The sequence below is a fragment of the Malaclemys terrapin genome, chromosome 7 (genome assembly GCF_027887155.1).
Source record: "Malaclemys terrapin pileata isolate rMalTer1 chromosome 7, rMalTer1.hap1, whole genome shotgun sequence".
Classification (NCBI taxonomy): Eukaryota; Metazoa; Chordata; order Testudines; family Emydidae; genus Malaclemys; species Malaclemys terrapin.
This window is the reverse complement of record NC_071511.1, coordinates 98,546,609-98,565,355: the sequence shown is the minus strand read 5'-3', so window position 1 is coordinate 98,565,355 and position 18,747 is coordinate 98,546,609. Positions and strand designations below refer to the sequence as shown.

Sequence of the window (18,747 nt, the reverse complement as noted above, 5' to 3'; positions counted from 1 at the left end):
CAACCAAGCTGTATCTGCAGTGGCGCTTAGTTCAACCTAACTACATTGCACACGGCACAACATTTTTGTTATGATGTAGGTAGGTCGACTTAAGTGTTAGGTGTAGACCAGGCATAAGAGTGGAACACCGTGAAAATAGTGTAAGTTCTGTACCAGGCAATATGTTTTCTTCCTATTTCCACTCTGAACTACTATTGACTTCAGTGGGGGTTTTACCTCAGTAAGTAGCTGGGTATTGGGACATTTTTATAAATGAAACTTTTGTTCCTCTAGAGGTGTAGATGCCAGAGAAAGGGAGACTTGGTTTTTTTGTTTGTTTGTTTGTTTAAGTAATACAACTGGCAGAAAATTCTTGCACTTCTCGCTCAACCTCTTTTTAAGATTAGACTAAAATGACAGTTTCAGTGCACTCACTGCCTTTCTCATATTACCAGTGCAAATGGGGATCCCACCTCTCTGCTTATCAAAATATACAACCGGAGTTTCTACATTCTGCAGGCTTGGATTGAAGACTGTTATATTGTAGACTTTGCAATAAAAACTGATCTTTTGTGCATGCTACAAGACTTTATTTCTTCCAAGGTAACTTGTTATAACTTGTTATTTTGGTGAAAGCTTTAAGTAAAATGTCAATTAAATCAAATGTAGTTATGGCATATAAGTAAACGCTATTATTAGGACCCTTATCTTTCTGAGTAAAATTAGTGTGAAAAAATTATGCCTAGTGACACTTTTTTGTTATATGGCTGTAATAAAATACATGAATTTTCTTATAAATGCTCTTTACTTCATTACTAATTTTTTTATGAAAAATAAATAGAATTGCCTATTAAAACTTACCTTCCATTTAGATTGCTCCATTAAATGGCTATGGTGAACGTTTGCTGGCAGTGCTTGAAAATGCTACTGGTGGGAAATGTGACAGTGCTTTCCAGTGCTATAACTGGGATGAGTGGAAGGAGGAAGAAGAGGATGATACAAAATCTTTACACTCATTGTGCAAAAAGCTCTCTGAAGATCTCTCCCAAAAGGCACGTAGTTTCTTTAGCTTACTTTATATAGGGAGCTCTCTTGTATATTACTCTTGCAAAAATAAAGGAATATTGAATTTAACACTTTAGGCCCCTGTTCAGCAAACCTCTTATATATGTGCTTAAGTCCCATTGCCTTAAGGTTTAGCATGTGCTTAAGTGATTTGCTGATTCAGTAATGATTTGCTATAGTCATACTAATTTTAAAGGCTGTAAAATGTTTACTTCTGTTCCATTTTGTGACTCATAATTGCTGAAAGAATATTTTTCCCTAAGAAATCTGCTACTATTGTAAATAACTTATTGTGATGCTCAGTACCTCGGGGGAACGCCGTGCACCCCCATGTTCATCCTTATAATATGATTGTGTGGTATCCAATGCAAAGTTTGTCATGTTGGGTGTCTTCGGAAGGCTCGTGATGCACTGAGCATTGCTGTTATAGTAATGTTATAGGTTGTAATTTCATGTATATAGTTATGAGGCTGAAAATGTGTTCTCATGGCTTAAAACAAGCCCAGGCAAAACTCTCCAGGGGCAGAGAGGCAGTTCACACCTCATCAGGGAATGTATGGGACAAACCCAGCCCAGACTCACAGGAACAAAGGACACTGGCCTAGGCAGCAACAAAGGATCTGTAGGACTCTAGAGTCAGTCATCCTCTTCCCTTGGTCAGTTTGGGACTATGATGAGGTAATGCTCACCTGACTCTGAAGGGGTAGGGCGGCAAAGCCAAGAGGGAAGAAAGAACACGATGAAGGGAGAGACCTTTGCTCTCTCTCTTCCACATCCATATACAGACACCACCATCAAGCGACTGAAGCACCGATCAAAGGCTGAAGGGCAGCCAGCCAGCCTGTGGTGAGAAGCATCTAAGTTTGTAAGGGCACTGAAAGTATTAAGATCAGCTTAGAATGCGTTTTGCTTTTATTTCATTTCACCAAATCTGATTTGTTGTGCTTTGACTTATAATCACTTAAAATCTGTCTTTTGTAGTTAATAAATTTGTTTGTTTATTCTACCTGAAACAATGCATTTGGTTTGAAGCATGTCAGAGATTCCCCTTGGAATAATAAGCCTGTTACATATCAATTTCTTTGTTAAATTGACGAACTCATATAAGCTTGCAGCACCCAGCGGGCATAACTGGACACTGCAAAATGGAGGTTCCTAGGGTTGTGTCTGGGACTGGAGATATCAGCTAGTGTCATTCGGTTGCATAATCCAAGCTGTGGCTGGCCGAAAGTGCTCACTCACGTAACAGAGCAGCTTACATGCTAGAGGCTGTGTGTGAACAGCCTCCGGAAGTAGGGGTTCTCACAGCAGAGCAGAGTAAGGCTGGCTCCCAGAGTCGAGGATTGGAGTGACCTAGTAGATCACTGGTCCAGATAACACCAAAGGAACGTCACACCTATATAAAAAAAAGTTTAAAATGAACAGGAGAAAAAGTGCTTTTTGCCTACGGAATTTCAAAACTTTACTGCACCTTCCTCTTACACTACTGACTCTCAATAATCAGAATTAGAAGACATCAGCTGGTACAAAGTAACTTCAGAGTCCCGAGAATCCAATAGACTTTGCTTGAAAAAAAGCATCTTCACAAGAAAGAGTCCAAAGTGCTTCACAGATCAAATACGCTAGTTGAATAGCAAGATCCCTGTCCCAATGAGCTTACAGAATGTTACTGCCTTTATACAAAAATCCTATAGAATTTAATAGGGGTTAAATCAACAGAGCTTTATGGAAATGACTCTGGATAGTTTATAGCAAAGATGGGGCATGAAGAAGAGAGGAAGGGAGACTTGGATAAAGTAGCAGGAAAATAAGTGGATTTTTTTTTATGTACTCGGAGGAGGAAAAGAAATGGAAATGTACAAGGCTACAGACCAGGCAGTTATAGTAATCAAGTCATTGCGTAACTAGAGGCTGAACTAATATCACAGCAATGAAGTTCATGAAGAAGGGACAATAACTCAAGATACCGAAGGGGGGAAAAGTCAAAAGTATGTATGATATACACACACACACACACACACGAAAGCAGGAGTCTAGGATGAGGGCAAGGATGGGAACTCTGGAACAAGAAAGATAGTGTTGACAGTGCCATGGTGAAGGTTTAACTATGCAGTGCGTTTTGAACATAAAGAACATACAGTAGGTCTAAATGTCCAAAACTGTAAGTGAATACAGCTCCATGAAGGTCATTGAAGATGCACCCCGTGACACAATGCCTGATTTGGATGTTTGGAGGTGGAGATGTCAGAGGCACAAATTCATGACTAGTTAGTGAGAAGTTATCCATGTACAGGAGGGAACTCAACCTGTGAGAATGTATAGAGGTAGAAAAGGAGGAGGTGAAAGACTGAGCCCTAGTAGGGCCACCAACTGTGTGGGAGAGGAAGAAATGAGAGTTCCCAAGAGCAAGACAGAAGCTGAATCCATCATAGGACAAAATAAACCTCCATATGTATTTTATAAACTAAAACTATCTCTGTATCTTTTTTAGATTACCTAGAAATAAATAAAATGGTTCCATTTATAGGTTTAGTTTTCTTGTTTTTATACCTACGTCATCAAAGCTGTGTACATGCACACTAACAAATTAGGTTTTTTACATTACTGGCAGTTAAATGTCAGAGCAAGCCTAACATAAATTGGGTATTCTCTCCCCTCTCCACTCAGTAGTTTGTCAGCTTGGACAGCATGGGTAAAGGGACAGAGATTATTATTAAAAAAATTGAAGTCTAGAATATGTATTCTCCTTCACCAGTTCTTACAGTGTTATGGTAGACTAAATCTGGGGCCCTAAATTCATTCAGTTTCTTCTTACATTAATTAAATTCAAGAGAAGAATTCTATAGTCTGAAGAGACAAGAATGATTATTTAATACAAATTACAGCTAATTTAAAATTACATCATGTTAACTTATCACTGGCAACTGTAACCCTGTATAAGTTGAACAATCATATGATGCATTTATTGGAATGTCTAATTTTTATATCCTCAGGCACTGAAGTGGTAGGGTAGCAAAGATATTTTAATGAACAAATAGCAACAAGGGCACACTGTTGACTCAAATCCAGCTTCTCGTCCACTGTAAGTCCTTTGCTGCAAATCCATCCACTATATCCTTCACGCTTGCATGACAACAGTTCCCAAAGTGGATTGTCCAACTCCAAAATGATTTCCCATTGACTGGTAGCAATCCAGCATAGCAAATTGAAAGACAGTGCCATTGCCACTTGCTTCTCCACTGTCCGTGCAGCTCTCAGTCTGGTGTCCTTGCACTTGAGGGTTGGGGCGAGCTCAGCACACCGATCCAGGATTGTGGCTTTGCACATCTGAAATCTCTGCAGCCATTGCTCATCATCCGAAGTCTGCATTACAATGAAATCCCACCACTTAGTGATCGTTTCTCAGGCTCAGAAGCAGCACTCCACCATCTGCAAATGCTTCACGAATGCCACCATCAACCTTGAACTGGTTTTTGCTACGTCCCACAGCAATCTGTCCTCCACAAAATCATCATGTTCCCTGATGATTTGGTGGTTCTTGCAGCTCTGCAAATACTGGAGGATTGTGTGTCTTGTGATTGCAATCCTCATCACAATAGTCCAGTGCTATGCAGGCTCTATGCTTCTGTCAAATGGCAGATAGTGAAGAATGCTACATGGGTGCTGGGAGATTTTTTTAAAAAGGTGAAAATTATGGGATATAGATGACATTATGGGATGGAGAAAGTTGCATGCTGGGAAGTTGACTCCTTGCTCCCAGTCACCCTTGGATGACTTGTTTCTGCTCCACCATGCATTATCCAAACTTCCCTAAACAAAGTGCGCTGAATGGTGGCAAGTTGCACTCTGGGAATCTACTGATGAGGTACAGCATGGTGTACCAACACAAGCACTACTGGTAAGTATTCACAACGCCAATATAAGGAGCCAAGTATGCCTGCACAGAAGCAATATACTAACTGTGGTGGCTTTATGCCGACATAATGTGCATGAGCAAAAGTTTGCAGAGTAGACATTCCCTCAGTAAGTTATATTGAGAGGAGACATAATGTAGGCTTTAGGAAAGTTACAGCAGTAATAAGCTACTTTTTTCTTGTATAGAGCTTTAACTGGAAACTCGCCAAAGGAAATGGCCCTATTACACATCATCAGAAAGAAAGACCATACACAGTTGGGTCAGTTTTACCGAAGCCATGCTATTACAGTTCTACAGAAGAATTCTCTGGCTCTTATGCTAAAGCAAATGAAGAAGGATCTCTCTTAACTGAATATAGTGCACAAGAGCTTTGCTGTCAACTGACACTGTTACAACAGGTAAAAAGACTGGATTCTATTGAGAGTGAGGACAAATCAGTGTAAATTTTATTGTGTAGTCACCCTTCTTCCTTCTCTCCCTCACCTATCCCCCATGTGTTGATTGCTATTTATTCTGAGGTTCACAACACCAATGGAAAAATAGTCCAATTTCCTCCCCAAGTCCCTGCAATGTCTGGAGTCCCTAGTATCAGGAGTTCTGGTAATGGTTTCTCCTGAGAACCTTAGCGAAGAGACCATAGAGGAAGAAAAAGTATTTCTTGTGATACCTAAAATAATTGCCAAGCCTAATGATCACTATGATTTAATTTTTTGTCTGTGCAGGAAATGTTCCATAAATGCCATCCAGTACACTTCCTAAATTCAAGAGCACTTGGTGTCAAAGAGAAATGTGCCACTATACAAAAGTAAGTGGGTTACTTTTCCTATCCCCCGTTCCCTGCTGATGCATTGTTGATTTTTATATTACTATGTATCTATGGAAAGTTGAAAATGGAGAATCTTTCCATTATTCCTCACTGTGAATTTTCTTTTTACATTGAGTTTTATCCTTCAGATGACTTGTAAAATGAAGTTCAGCAGATCAAAAAAATTTGTTTAGGCCATATTGTCCAGGTGACTTGAAACCAGAGTAGATCAGGTCAAAAAATATTTGCTGAATATGTTTTTGAAAAGTATTGTGATTATGGAGATATACCTGTCTCATAGAACTGGAAGGGCCCTTGAAAGGTCATCAAGTCCAGTCCCCTGCCTTCTCTAGCAGGACCAATTTTTTTGCCCCAGATCCCTAAATGGCCCCCTCAAGGATTGAACTCTCAACCCTGGGTTTAGCGGGCCAATGCTTAAACCACTATCCTTTAAGGAGCTATCCTTCCCCTCCCACCCCCCCCCCCATGATATTTTTCAAGTATATTATGTTGTAATTATATCCATATAGATGGAAAAATAATGAAATTCTATCTATCTTTTAGTACTGATTACAAATATATATGAATTATTCAAACATATAGGAATTTTATTGCAGGTTTTAAATAAAAGTGATTCAGATTTTTATTACTTGCCCGGCTCTAATCCAGAATAAATATTAACATTATCACCAGTTCACACACAATCTTCATTATCCTTGTTTTTGTTTTAATTCATCTTAATTGGTTGGAATTCAGTTAGTTAATTGTGACATCTAGACTCTAGACATCTCTAAGAAAGGGGACACAAGCTGGATCTTTTGCCCTACCACTTAAAATCCAATAAAAATGCCATCTAGCTCCTACTGTGTTGTAGTGCAGACAGGACTCTCTTTTAAAATCTCACTTTTTTGTGTTCATGTTCATATTCCACAAAATAAAAGCCAGACTAACTTTTCAGTGAGTATGGCCCTTTGACCACTATTTATGATGGGAAAAATGCTTTGTTATTGTTAGTCAAACTAAAGAAATTGCTCGAGTTGCAAAACTTGTGATTTTTTTTTTTTTAAGTAGTCCCATCTCTAGATTTGTACAATGTATGTTGGTACTGGAATTATAAAGTCTACACAGAAAAGAGAAATTAACATATAATAGAATCCCAGCACATGCCCTTTTAAAATGTATTAATCAAGATTGTAACTAAACAACGTATTATTCATTTTAAAAATTATTAGAATGTTAGCATCTTTTCCGTAATGTCTAAATTCTCTATATGTTTGTGTTTCACAGAGCTGTTTCCACTGAATCACTGTCACTTAAAGTTTGTAACCTCTTTCTGCCAAATTGCATACAAGACAAGTACCTCTTACAGCTTTTAAGAAATTCAGACAATATCAGCACCTGGGTTGCTGCTGAAATTGTTACAAGTCATACTTCCAAGGTTTGCTATAATTTTTATTTGGTTATTAAATTAAGAAGTAGTTAGTTATTTAATATTGTTTATTGTTTCTATATAGCAAACCTACACAAAAAGCCTGAAATATGCCTGCCAATGTGTTGGCAACAGTTTGTTGCACAGTTGTTGGCAGATCCGCTTAGTGTTTTGGATCTGTTCTGGTGGTGGGGTTAAAGACTTCATAGAATATAAGAATTCTTAATAGAAGATAAGATGTCTGACTTTCTGCTATTGAAATGGCCTTCTTAGCATTGAAAGACTTCCTAACTAGAACTTCGAGAGGCAGGGCGCTGCAGTTCTGCTGCTGTTTTAGCTCAAGTAACAAATCCTAAAACAAAATGTACCTTTTTTTTTTTGCTCTTCTAATTTCATTTTCTCACATTTCTAGTCTACTTTTAAGGTCAATTGAATTAATACTTTCCTCAAGAGAAAAAATAAAGCTTGATGTTTATTAAACATGAAGTCATTTTGTGCATTGGTATATACATTCTGAATGTCTTCATCAGAAATCTCTCCATTAACTTATTAATACAACATTTTCTAAATTAATCATGATAAAGTCAACAGAAACCAGTGGTCCCATAACAAATCATGGTGGGTGTTGGTAACAACTTTTGTATAAAAATTTGTGGTGACGACAGAGTTCAAGTTCCCAAACCCTAAGTCTTTATCTGCCAAGCAAATAGCATCACCACTGGCACTGCAAGAAGTACTTAGGCTGCTCCCAATGCTTTAATGGTCAATTCCTTTCTGACCATGATTCTAGACCTGGAACTGAATCTGCCCATGCAGATTAAACCAGTCTAATCCAATTCCAAGTGGTCACCATACATTTATGTGAACATCACTGTGTGCACGATTTCTTTTCTTTTTATATTGGAGACCTCCCTGGAGCATGTCTCCATAAGTGAGAATCATTAAGATAATATCTTCAGATAGGAGCCAGTTGCTCATTTGTTGCTTTTCTGAAGCTATCATCTCAGTGAATTACCCCTCACCCTCTTACTCCTGAACAGAATATTTCTGTTTTGTCTTTCAATTGGCTATCATAGGAGTATTTTTACTTCCCACGTGAAGAGAGATGAGCATTCATACCTCAATAGGGGTAGTGTGTAATGTGTTTTAGAATGATAAGTTATGGGAGCTCCATCCAGGTCTGCAAATCCACCCCAACGTGGTAATCCATAAAAATAGGTACCTTCAAAGAACAACAATTACAGGTGACTGACTACCTCATATTCCTCTGTGTTCAGTCAGACTATTTGTGCAATAAAGAACTCTAGTATAACAACTTTATCATGGACTTTTGATATTTTCATTAACCTTAAGAGAGTATGAAAGGTTTGTCACCAAACCCCCAAATTGTAATTACCTTATAACTGTTGCTGTTGTTTTTGTTTGTTTACTTGTTTGTCTATCGCACTTCTCAGAAACATACAAATTGGAGAGCAGCTTTTGCTGCTTTTGAAAACAAAGCCTGAGATGGGGTAATTTATCAGAATATGGCAGCCATAACATACAGTTCTCTAATCCTCTGTCAATTTTGAGTATACTATTATTCAGTTTGTTGTTGTAATTTAGCCAGTCAGAATGTAACAAAGTCTATTTATTTTGCCAGCTTTTAAAATGCCAGTTTATACAATTGGTACTACACTTGAACTCATTTAGATGAGTGATTTTCATTTAGTCCCTCACTTGTTCCTGATTGTTTCTGTCCTTTTGCCTCCTTAGAATTAATTACCGTATGTCTTCCCACCCAGTTAAGAGTTTTAGAATCAAGAGTTTTACTGGCAGTAGAGTTGCAATTTGGCCTTTGGACTATGTCCTCAATGGAAATAAAATTGTATCCTGCTTAAGTTTCTTCGTAGCAATTGGCTTCATGTGATGACTTTCAAACATATTATTTGTTTTAGCTCCAGCAAATTATTATTATTTATTATTTGTATTACCGTAATGCCTAAGACCCCTTGTCCTGGACCAGACCAGTGTGATGTAGTAGATTTTAATATTTAACTTTATTTTTTCCAGTTGCAGGTGAATTTACTATCAAAATTTCTCCTTATAGCAAAATCTTGCTATGAACAAAGAAATTTTGCTACTGCAATGCAAATCTTAAGAGGGCTGGAAAATCTTATAGTACGACAGCTACCAGTAAGTGAGACTTTTGGACTTTTTTTCCCCATGTAGCTATTTTGTTTTTAGCAAAAGTAAGTCTGTTCCATTACCAAGATTAATCTGAAAAGATATCAAAGTATTTTATTTCCTTTTTTAAGGCTTGGAAAATTTTACCATCAAAAGTGTCTGAAATAATGGAAGAACTCAAGGCTGTTGAGGTACAGTATGAGTCTCTCATGTGAAATACTTATGTGACGCTTCATTGGTTCTCTTTGCAGGACTGAAGCCAAAATACAGTTTATACTGTATAAAAAATTGTTTCTTGTTTAATGACTTCCACATAAACTTGATTACTTTGCAGTTGACTGTTTGGGTTTTTCCACCTGCCAAGACCAAAATGCCAACTTGGGCTTTGAAAGTCAAGTTGCATTTTTTTCTGGCTTGCATCTAATTGCCAGAAATTAATATTGTGCAACTAGCACTTAATTAACAATTCTTTTGATGATAGGGCAGAACAGTTCACTCTACCATAGGTGTGTTGATGCTACAGAGGTAACAGAAGTAAAAATTACTAACAATAAGATCTGGTTAGAATTTTATAATGAAATTTTGTCTAAATTTGGCCTATTGGAAAACTGTTAGGTTTTTTTGTGTGAAAAGACTTCAGTTTTCTTCAATTTCCTTTTTTCAATAAAAAGGAAAATTAGACCATTACAAAACATAACAGGCAAATGCTTTTGAATTTGCCAAAAGTTTCTGCAGAATTCTTTCCTTTTTTCAACCAGATCCATTAACCATTTATTTTAGTTAATAAATCAGCAGTTATGGCCAAATGCACACAGGGAGCAAATATTTTGTGTGGGAACACTGCCGTTTTAACAATGACTTTTCTGACCATAAATCTTTAAGAATACAAAGAGTCCAAATTATCAGACAAACCCAAAAGTAAACTAAATAAATTTAGCCTTGCAGTATGCAAGATCTCCAAGCCCATGGTGAGCAAGCTGCAGCCCATCAGGGCAAGCCGCTGGCGGGCCGCCAGACCATTTGTTTACATTTGCGTGGCCGCCCGCAGCTTCCAGTGGATAACCCACCGCTGCTCTAAGCTCAAGCTCTAACTGACTGCCAAGGGAGAAAAATGCGAAGGCAGGGATGCTCAATTCAGTCTTACCAAATAACACCTGGGACTATTTAGCCCAAAACAAAGGCCAGTCTACTTACCCACCAAGGGATTCAGGAATACCTCAGTTGTCAGCAGTACCCCAGACTGCTAGTAGTGCTAATAAAATCATCTTGGACATCTTATCTTGCTCCATTATTTAGGCTTTTGATGCAAGGCCTAACCCATTGCCACTTTTTAAAGATACCACATACCAAGAGTTAAATATTAACACTTTCACTCTAGTATTTTGTAAAACTCTATTTTGAATGACTGAAAACAAGGGCAGAGATTTTCAGAGCCAGCTAGGAGATTGGCACCCAGCTCCTATTAATTTAAAAGGGAATTACATAGCTGTGTCCCCTAGTGACCTTTGAAAATCTCAAACAACATCTCTCAGTAATTGTCATAACATTTCATCACTAACTTTATGTACTTGTGAAACTGAGTTTGCTGAGCCCTAAGGTGCATTCTGTGATTCCAGCTATAACATGTTGGTTGTAAATTAGAAACGTTTATTAAGAACTCCATATGGGCTATCTTCTAATTAAAGTAACTTCTGTTCCATACTCTACCTTAATTGAGCTGCCACCAGGTTGATAAAATGCATTATCTCCTTCATCTCTACTTTAACTTCTATAGTGTACATGAAAAAATTACTGTAAAACAAAAATGTTTGTTAAAGACATAAAACCGAGGACTACTTCATGAAGCCTGCTCTGACATTTATCACGGGCTTTCCTTGTGTAAATTATACCAGGTGTTTTTAAAAAGTGACAGTTTGTGTTTGATGGAAGGAGAGAGATTCAAAACGCTCCCTACAATTCCATCAGCCCATGTTCTGGCCATGCACGTCCAGCAGCTTGAAACTGGAGGATTTACTATGACAAACGGAGCTCATAAGTGGACTAAACTTAGGTAATTATTTTAATTATACATATATCACCTATATTGTCTAGTGAGTCATAAGAAGTAACACATCAGTGCACTTTTGGCAGTTTAAAACACTTAAGTCGTTTTGGCAACTTATTAGAGAGAGAAATACTGTACAAATGGATGCCATGTGCCTTTGAATTTCCTTTTAATGTTTTATTATCAGCACTAAAGCAGACTAATGTTTTTCTCTATTTTCTTTAAAGAAACATTGCAAAAGTTGTGAGCCAGGTTCATGCATTTCAAGAAAATCCCTATACCTTTACTACAGATTTCAAGCTCCAGTCTTACCTCAAACAAAGAATAGCTCATTTTAATGATGCAGATATTTCTGCTTTAGCAGCTGACAACTGTGCCAACTTCCATCAGATACCAGCTGAAAAACATTCCCGAAAAATTCAGGACACATTGCGCAGAATGAAGGCAACATTTCAATAATTGTTTACATTTTACCTGCTTGTTTAATTCTAACTCCTGCATATAAAACTGTGAATGAAAATGGCTTTGGCTCCTGTATCAATTCCCAAGCAAACACTCGAGTGAAAGTAGTTTTAAAACTATCTAAAACAGTATCTATCTGAAATGGATATATTTCTTATCACAGAATCATAAAATGCTAGCTAATGAAAAATCTTAGACCTAAGAAACGGGGAAAAAAGAATGACTAGTCTCTAGTATGAAAATAGTCCTTAGATGATGTCAGAAGAGAAGTAATGTGTAAAGAAGCTAATGTTTCAACTTTCAGTGCTGCTTTGGCCTAAGAGAATTCATATTATAATTGACAAAACATAGGTTATATTTTTAATGTAAGCACTGTACATTTGTAGCCTGTCACTATGTATTTGAATGTATGGATATAGATCCTCTGCTAGCCTTATATTTTTGATGGGGTTTGCTTTTGTCTTAGTTTTAAATTATGAATGTCAAAACTACACTCTTGATTTTGAGTGATGGAGAATCTTCCCATTGGACATCAAGACAGAATAAGTAAAAAGAGAAACACTGCACTGTGTATTTTTAATGCCCTTGAGCCAGCCTATCTCTATATAAAATTCAGATCTGAATCAACATTTTACCACTGTGTTGATCTGCTTCTGCCTTCATGGCCTAATGAAAAGACTCATTTTTAAGGCTTGCTTGCTTCATCTCCAGTTGTGATAAGTAATAGTTGTAAAATCTGTATGTGAGTTTACATGAACATGATTATGCCTTGTGCTGAGGTTACTTCCCTAGTATTGCAATGTTCAAAAGTATGATAACACAAAATAACTGCATCAAATTTGTAACTACATCATGCCAAAGTTGGTATTTATAATATTTTTACAGTGAGCTGAGTTTATAAAACACTCTGACTGGCAATGAAATGTGGTGCTATAGCTAGAAAGTTCATTAAGGTACCCCAGGCTTATGCAAAATCTCTAAAACGTTGTCTGTATCTTGTTGATAAAGCTAAGTATTTCTGTATTGTTTTCAGAAGGGTGGGGTCTTAATGTTAGCAAAAAAACAGCTAACATAAACAAGTAAAATGCATTTCTCAGATCATAAAGTGATGGTGTCAGAACTGTGTTTCAAAAAGGAGAAGCATCCTGTTGAAATCCCAGGTATGGATTGATTGCATGGAAATATTCTTGTAATTGGAGTGTTCTCCTGGTCATGTTGACTGTAATGACATTTACTCTGTATTGTTTAGAAAGACTTAAGATCTTTAGGTACAGAAGAAAATGGCTTACTAATAAGAAATTGGGAGATGCACACTTGTAGTGTTTTGTAAATTATAACATAAATTTCTAGTGTAACACCCTGCTGCTGCTGAATTTGTAAATATTCAATAGAAAATGCATGTGTTTAAGTTGTGGTTTGTGTCCAATGTTTAAGAGAAAAAGATCCCAATCCGATGGCAATATATGATCACCAACTTCCTGCTCCCCTTTCCCCCAGGGTGTCCTAATTCTTTCCATTAACTACTACAATTATTTTTTCACACTGTGATGTATTTTCAACACAAGGCCAAATTTGTGCTCTGTTACTGGTGTAACTGAGAACAGATCTCTCTCTGTGATCAGGAAGTTTTTGCATAAATCTTTGTCATTAAGAAGCAATTCTGTGAATCCTGAATCACAACTAAAGAAGTAAAATTTGTTGCTACCTTTTGATTGTGTTCATAGAATATATTTGCAACATAAAAAGTACTGTAGTTTGAAGTATTCTTACATTACTACAGTATGTGAAGAAAGATGGCAATGACAGATGTAGAATTGCCAGACAAATCTTTTTAAAATAGATTATCTATCTTATTTTAACCTGTTCTTAATTATCTTTAGTTGTTGGCTTTTTCTCAATCAAAAAGTTGCCATCCACTTAAAAGCTATATCTTGTCAGAGCAAAATAGCAGTCCATAAAGTGATTTAAGCTCCACCAGTGTGAAGGGCCAAACAGTTTAGTTGATGCATTTTTGTACAACCAGCAGTTTGTTAGGGTCAGTCAGATTATTATAAAATCTTTTGTGTTTATTTAGCATTTATATTTTAAAAGATGAAGTGTGCTCTGCACCTGTGTGAGCAAGTTAATATTTCAGTTAAAACCTTTACCTGTACTTATATGACTACTATGCCAAGGAAATATTGTGTTTGTTTCATGAAAATGACTGATACTATTCAAGCATCTAAAACTTATTTCATACCTTCTATATATTGCTTTAGTATATTACACTTAAATTTATAGAATTACTCTTGCAGTACTTTTATATGGTGGAAAGTTATGTTCTTGCCAATCAGATATTAAACTTTTAGATTTTGTATTTAATAAAGATATCATCATCCCAAAATCAGAAATAAAATATTTAATGTAAATAAAAATTGCTGAAAATAATTGTTTCACAGGGAAACCGCTCTTTGGGCATTACTATAAGCCAATTGCCTATATGCTGCATGATAGTTTTTTAAATAAAACTGTTTCTAGACAGGTTTCATTTAGTCGTATGCTTGTTGTTGACACAAATACATGACTGATTTGTAGGCTGGAATGAGCCAAAGTTTTCTCGGTTACATGGTATACTTCCTACTGACATGTGAACTCTCTGACGTCAATAGAAATTGCACCTGTGTAACTGAAAGCAGAATTTGAATGTCCTGTCCAAGGAATAAGTTCTACACTCCTTATTCAGGCAAAACTCTCATTGAAATCAATGAGAACTTTGCCTAAGTACTATAGGATCTGGTCCTACATTCGCCTCCCAATCCTTGAGAAGTTATACATGTCCATCCCCACCAAGTGAGATTAAATAAAGCCAAAACCTTTAAAATTGCAGATTGTCAACTCATTAAAATTCTCTAGCATACTTTACATGGTAAGAAAAAGCAATAAATATACTCCTAAAGTTCACAACATAAAACTAATTAATTAATGGCTCTATTACCAAAATATATAGAACCAAATCCTCCAGTGTTACACAGTCACTTTGTGCTGTGCTACTGGCAGAATCTGGCCCTAAAGCTAAGTTAACTGACGGGCTCCACAAGCTGAAGGGTGATTGTTCCATGGTTTAGATCCAGTGTAGAGGCTTTTATACCACTCCCCCAGCCCTGCTGGTCACATAAAGTGGACAAGAAGGTGTGGCCAGAGGAAAGTGAGAGAGGTCAGGACCTTCCTGCATCCCCAGTTGTGTTTTCAGCCCTTTGTGGCTGTTTCTGCAATGTAGACATTCCCTATGTAACACCCATGGCTGGCCTGTGTCAGGCTCCAGCCTGAGCCAGACCATCTACACCACAATTACACAGCCCCAGAGCCCAATCAGCCACAAGTGTTTAATTGCATTGTAGACTTATGCATACGTTACAGCAGACTTCAGGCTATCTGTGTGCTGGTGCCATTCCCTGGATTTCTGGGTAGTTACTGCAGACTTTCTCCAGTGTAAGTGAGAGATAGATTAAGCCCCAGAAACCCAGGAACACACTGCATTTGTGCAATAAAAACTGAAAAATAGGACACATTTGATGTTGAATCCAAAGTCTGTGTGACCTGAAGTTGTTTAATAAAAACACTAGAAAAATAATTTGAAATCTATGCCTGGGAATTTCCAACTTGGGTGTGTGCGTGTATAGAAAGACGCACAAATTGCAGGTAGTCTCCTGCGGGATTTTGTGATTCTTAAAGGGAGCAAATTCGGTATATACCCTGACTGAGATCTTTGCTTTTCTGGTTTTTCTACTTTGTTCCTCCTGTTTTGAGTTGATTTCAGGGGTCTTGTTGAGACATTTTGGTTCCTGTTTTTGAGTTTTGTATATAATACACAGGCTTAATGCAATATGGAACCCTTTTCTGAATGTCACATTGAAAAATCTACAATTATTTGAGGAAAACTCATAGTAATTTTGCAGTGCTGAATATGCACTTTAAACATACAAATGGATATATGCATTGACTATAATGGTGGTGGGATCAGGGTGAAGGGCTATTCTTCCTACACTTGTGTGCTTGTAGCAATTTGTAATGTGTGGAATGCTCAAGCATCTAAGGAACTTTTCCATCACATTTTTTTTTTCAGTTGAAGGGATTAGTCCATGACTTGAGTTCTTGAGATTAAAACAATAACGAAACACTTTTAAAGGCCAATTTGTACTTTAGAGGACTATCCAGGCTTTTGGAAATAAAGTTAATGGCAGAAATCTATCAGTCTTGGGATTAATAGGGCACTAATATCCAAGCACAAGTTGTCTCCCCAACCCCTGCAAAAGAGGATGGGAAGCATAACTTTTAAAAACAAATTATCAACAATGTAACTTTTGTAAGGGAAAAATCCCTTCAGCATTCAAAAGGAATTAATTTCATTGTATTGCATTTAATGCTATGAACAGGTATCTCTCTACCACTAGTGGGAGGCTGTGCTGGATATCTTGGGGTGGAGTTTGGTTCAGGACTAGCAGAGTGGTAGGTTTAAGAGGTGTGTGTGTAAGTAAAACACATTTCTCCATGTAAATGACTTTTTTTTTCATGGTCAAGAATGCAAATGTGAAAAACTTAAGAAATTCTCAATTATGAACTCATTCTTGTGTACTGTGTCTTTTGTGGTTCAGCCTAGTCAACCTCCTGTTGAGAGGTCCTGAATCAGAGGGGCTGAAGAGCTTGTCTGCTTTGGCCTGGCTGTCTTTATTCTGGCAACCTCCACCCAGGGCTGGCTCCAGGCACCAGCCCAGCAAGCAGGTGCTTGTGGCGGCCAAGGGGAAGGGGCGGCACATCGGGCTGTTCAGCAGCGGCGGGTCCCTCTCGGAGGGAAGCACCTGCCACCGAATTCCTGCCGAAGAAGAAAGTGGCGCGGTGGAGCTGCTGCCGGAGTGCTGCCGATCGCAATTGTGATGGCAGCTTTTTTTTTTTTTTTTTTTTTTTCCCCCAGCCCCTTGGGGTGGCAAAACCCCTGGAGCCAGTCCTGCCTCCACCTCATTAAACCTTGACATCTGTCATCTACAGGAGTTTTCTAGAGAGAGAAAAGTTGGTAAGGTAATATATTTTATTGAACCAACTTCTCGCCCACCTTGTCTCTGTAATATCCTGGGACCAACACGGCTACAATGACACTGCATACAACAATGGAGTTTTCTTAAGGCAGGGTCTTTAGCTTCTCATGCCGTTGCTTTTGGAAAAGGCTATATGCTTTCCAACTGCTGTTGGATGACAGTCCTCTTTTATAAGCTTCAGTGGGCTCTCACCCTGCTGCTGCTGCCCAGTTATGAATCTGGTGTACTTTGTATGACATCCACAAGCACTGTATGGACTGATACACAAGCACATATGGTAAGTGGGAAATCCTAGAAACATAGGAATTGCATGCTGTATCAGGCTAGTAGTATATCTAATGTAGTACATTGTCTGTCTAACTACTGCACCAGTCCCATCGCCCCCCAAAAAACCCATGTAGATAACCCTTTTATTCTAATTTTCCTCATTCATGTTTTAATGTTGGCGTCACTAGTGTGAGGGCACCATTGTGTAAGCTAACTTGATTCTTCACAGCTTAGTACCAACACAATAAAATGTAGTAAGGAAGCATAGGTTGCAATTCTTTAGCAGGGACAAGGAGGGACTATGAGCCTGAACATTGTAATTTCTGGAAAATGTGTGTTCTCTCATGGCTTGCCTACACTTAAAATGCTATATGTGCCTCTGCAGAGCTTAAGTTTAGACCCAATTTACTCTAACGGGAAGGATTCTTCTTTCAGCATAGATAATCCACCTCCACGAGAGGCCACAGCTAGGCCAGTAGAAGAACTCTTCTATTGACCTATTGCTGTCTACATGGGGATTTAGGTTGTCTACCCAGCTCAGGAGTATGGATTTTTCGCACCCTTGAGCAACTTTGTTATGCTGACCTAATTTTCTAGTGTAGACCAGACCCTAAAGTCCATTGCTAAGAGCCTTCACAGAATAAATCAGTGTAAGCTCTTGCAAATAGCATCATCATCAAAGATGTAAACTCTACCCAGATGCACATGGTCTCCATAACAATGAGAACAGGAATCTTTGCTTTGTCCATCCTATTCAGCTTGCTTAGGTGTAAATTTAGAAGTATAGTTGGACTATTTATATGCTAATAGTAAACACAGCCAATCTAAGGTCCCATCCACAAATAAACAGTGCTGCCCGGCCTTGGGTTACAATATAGTAAAAGAATAGCATTGTTTTTGCAGTGGTTTTGGCATCAAACCTTATGTTAATTCCTTACCTCAGTAATGTGATGTCTCTAGAAAGTCCATCATGTTTTAACAGTGCTCTCAGTGCGTTCCCTGATACTATATTCTCTACAGTGTAGATGGGACCCAAGAAGCATTCAGCTGCAGTCATGAAATTTTTTTAATTTCATTTTCTTCTAACCTTTTCAATTTCAAGGAGGGCTTTTGCTTTGCATTTTTTCCATTGTTGCCTAGAATTTAGTCTCATGTAACATAATTAAAATGTTAGAATAAAGGAGCTGCAGTTGGATCTTAGGGTCCATGGACGTTGTGCCCATGCAACGGATAGGATATGTGGGTCCCTGACCTCTAATCTAAAAACACAACAATTTCCTGTGGATAAAGCATTTGAGCAGAACACAGTAGAAAAAAGAGGCCTATGAAAGGAAAAGGGCGATTGAATTTAGGATCTCTCTGGAGAGAAAATGCTGAATTCCTTATTACCTCCTACAACTTGTCAACCCAGGGTTAATGACAAACTTAACCCAGTTGTCAAATGCCTTTGTTCAATATTTAGTGCCTCTCCCTATGCTCACAGTTTTTTCTTATTATGAATTTCCTTCGAAATATTCTTATACAAGCAGTTGAAAAAGGTGAATT

General features: G+C 37.8%; 1 protein-coding gene across 4 annotated transcripts in view; it reads left to right on the top strand.

Annotated features, from left to right (window-relative positions):
* KNDC1 (kinase non-catalytic C-lobe domain containing 1) overlaps window positions 1-18,747 on the top strand; it is a 116,411-nt gene that overhangs the window by 95,266 nt on the left and 2,398 nt on the right. For 3 of the 4 annotated variants that reach the window (XM_054033476.1, XM_054033477.1, XM_054033479.1), the window contains 9 exons: window positions 435-582; window positions 852-1,031; window positions 5,146-5,358; window positions 5,683-5,765; window positions 7,053-7,203; window positions 9,247-9,369; window positions 9,492-9,551; window positions 11,253-11,410; window positions 11,632-14,393. In XM_054033476.1, the coding sequence (XP_053889451.1) occupies window positions 435-582; window positions 852-1,031; window positions 5,146-5,358; window positions 5,683-5,765; window positions 7,053-7,203; window positions 9,247-9,369; window positions 9,492-9,551; window positions 11,253-11,410; window positions 11,632-11,863 (1,348 nt within the window). In that variant the 3' untranslated portion in view covers window positions 11,864-14,393. Of the gene's footprint in view, window positions 1-434; window positions 583-851; window positions 1,032-5,145; window positions 5,359-5,682; window positions 5,766-7,052; window positions 7,204-9,246; window positions 9,370-9,491; window positions 9,552-11,252; window positions 11,411-11,631; window positions 14,394-18,747 lie in introns of those variants that run through there. The other variant, XM_054033478.1, reaches the window with a different exon arrangement.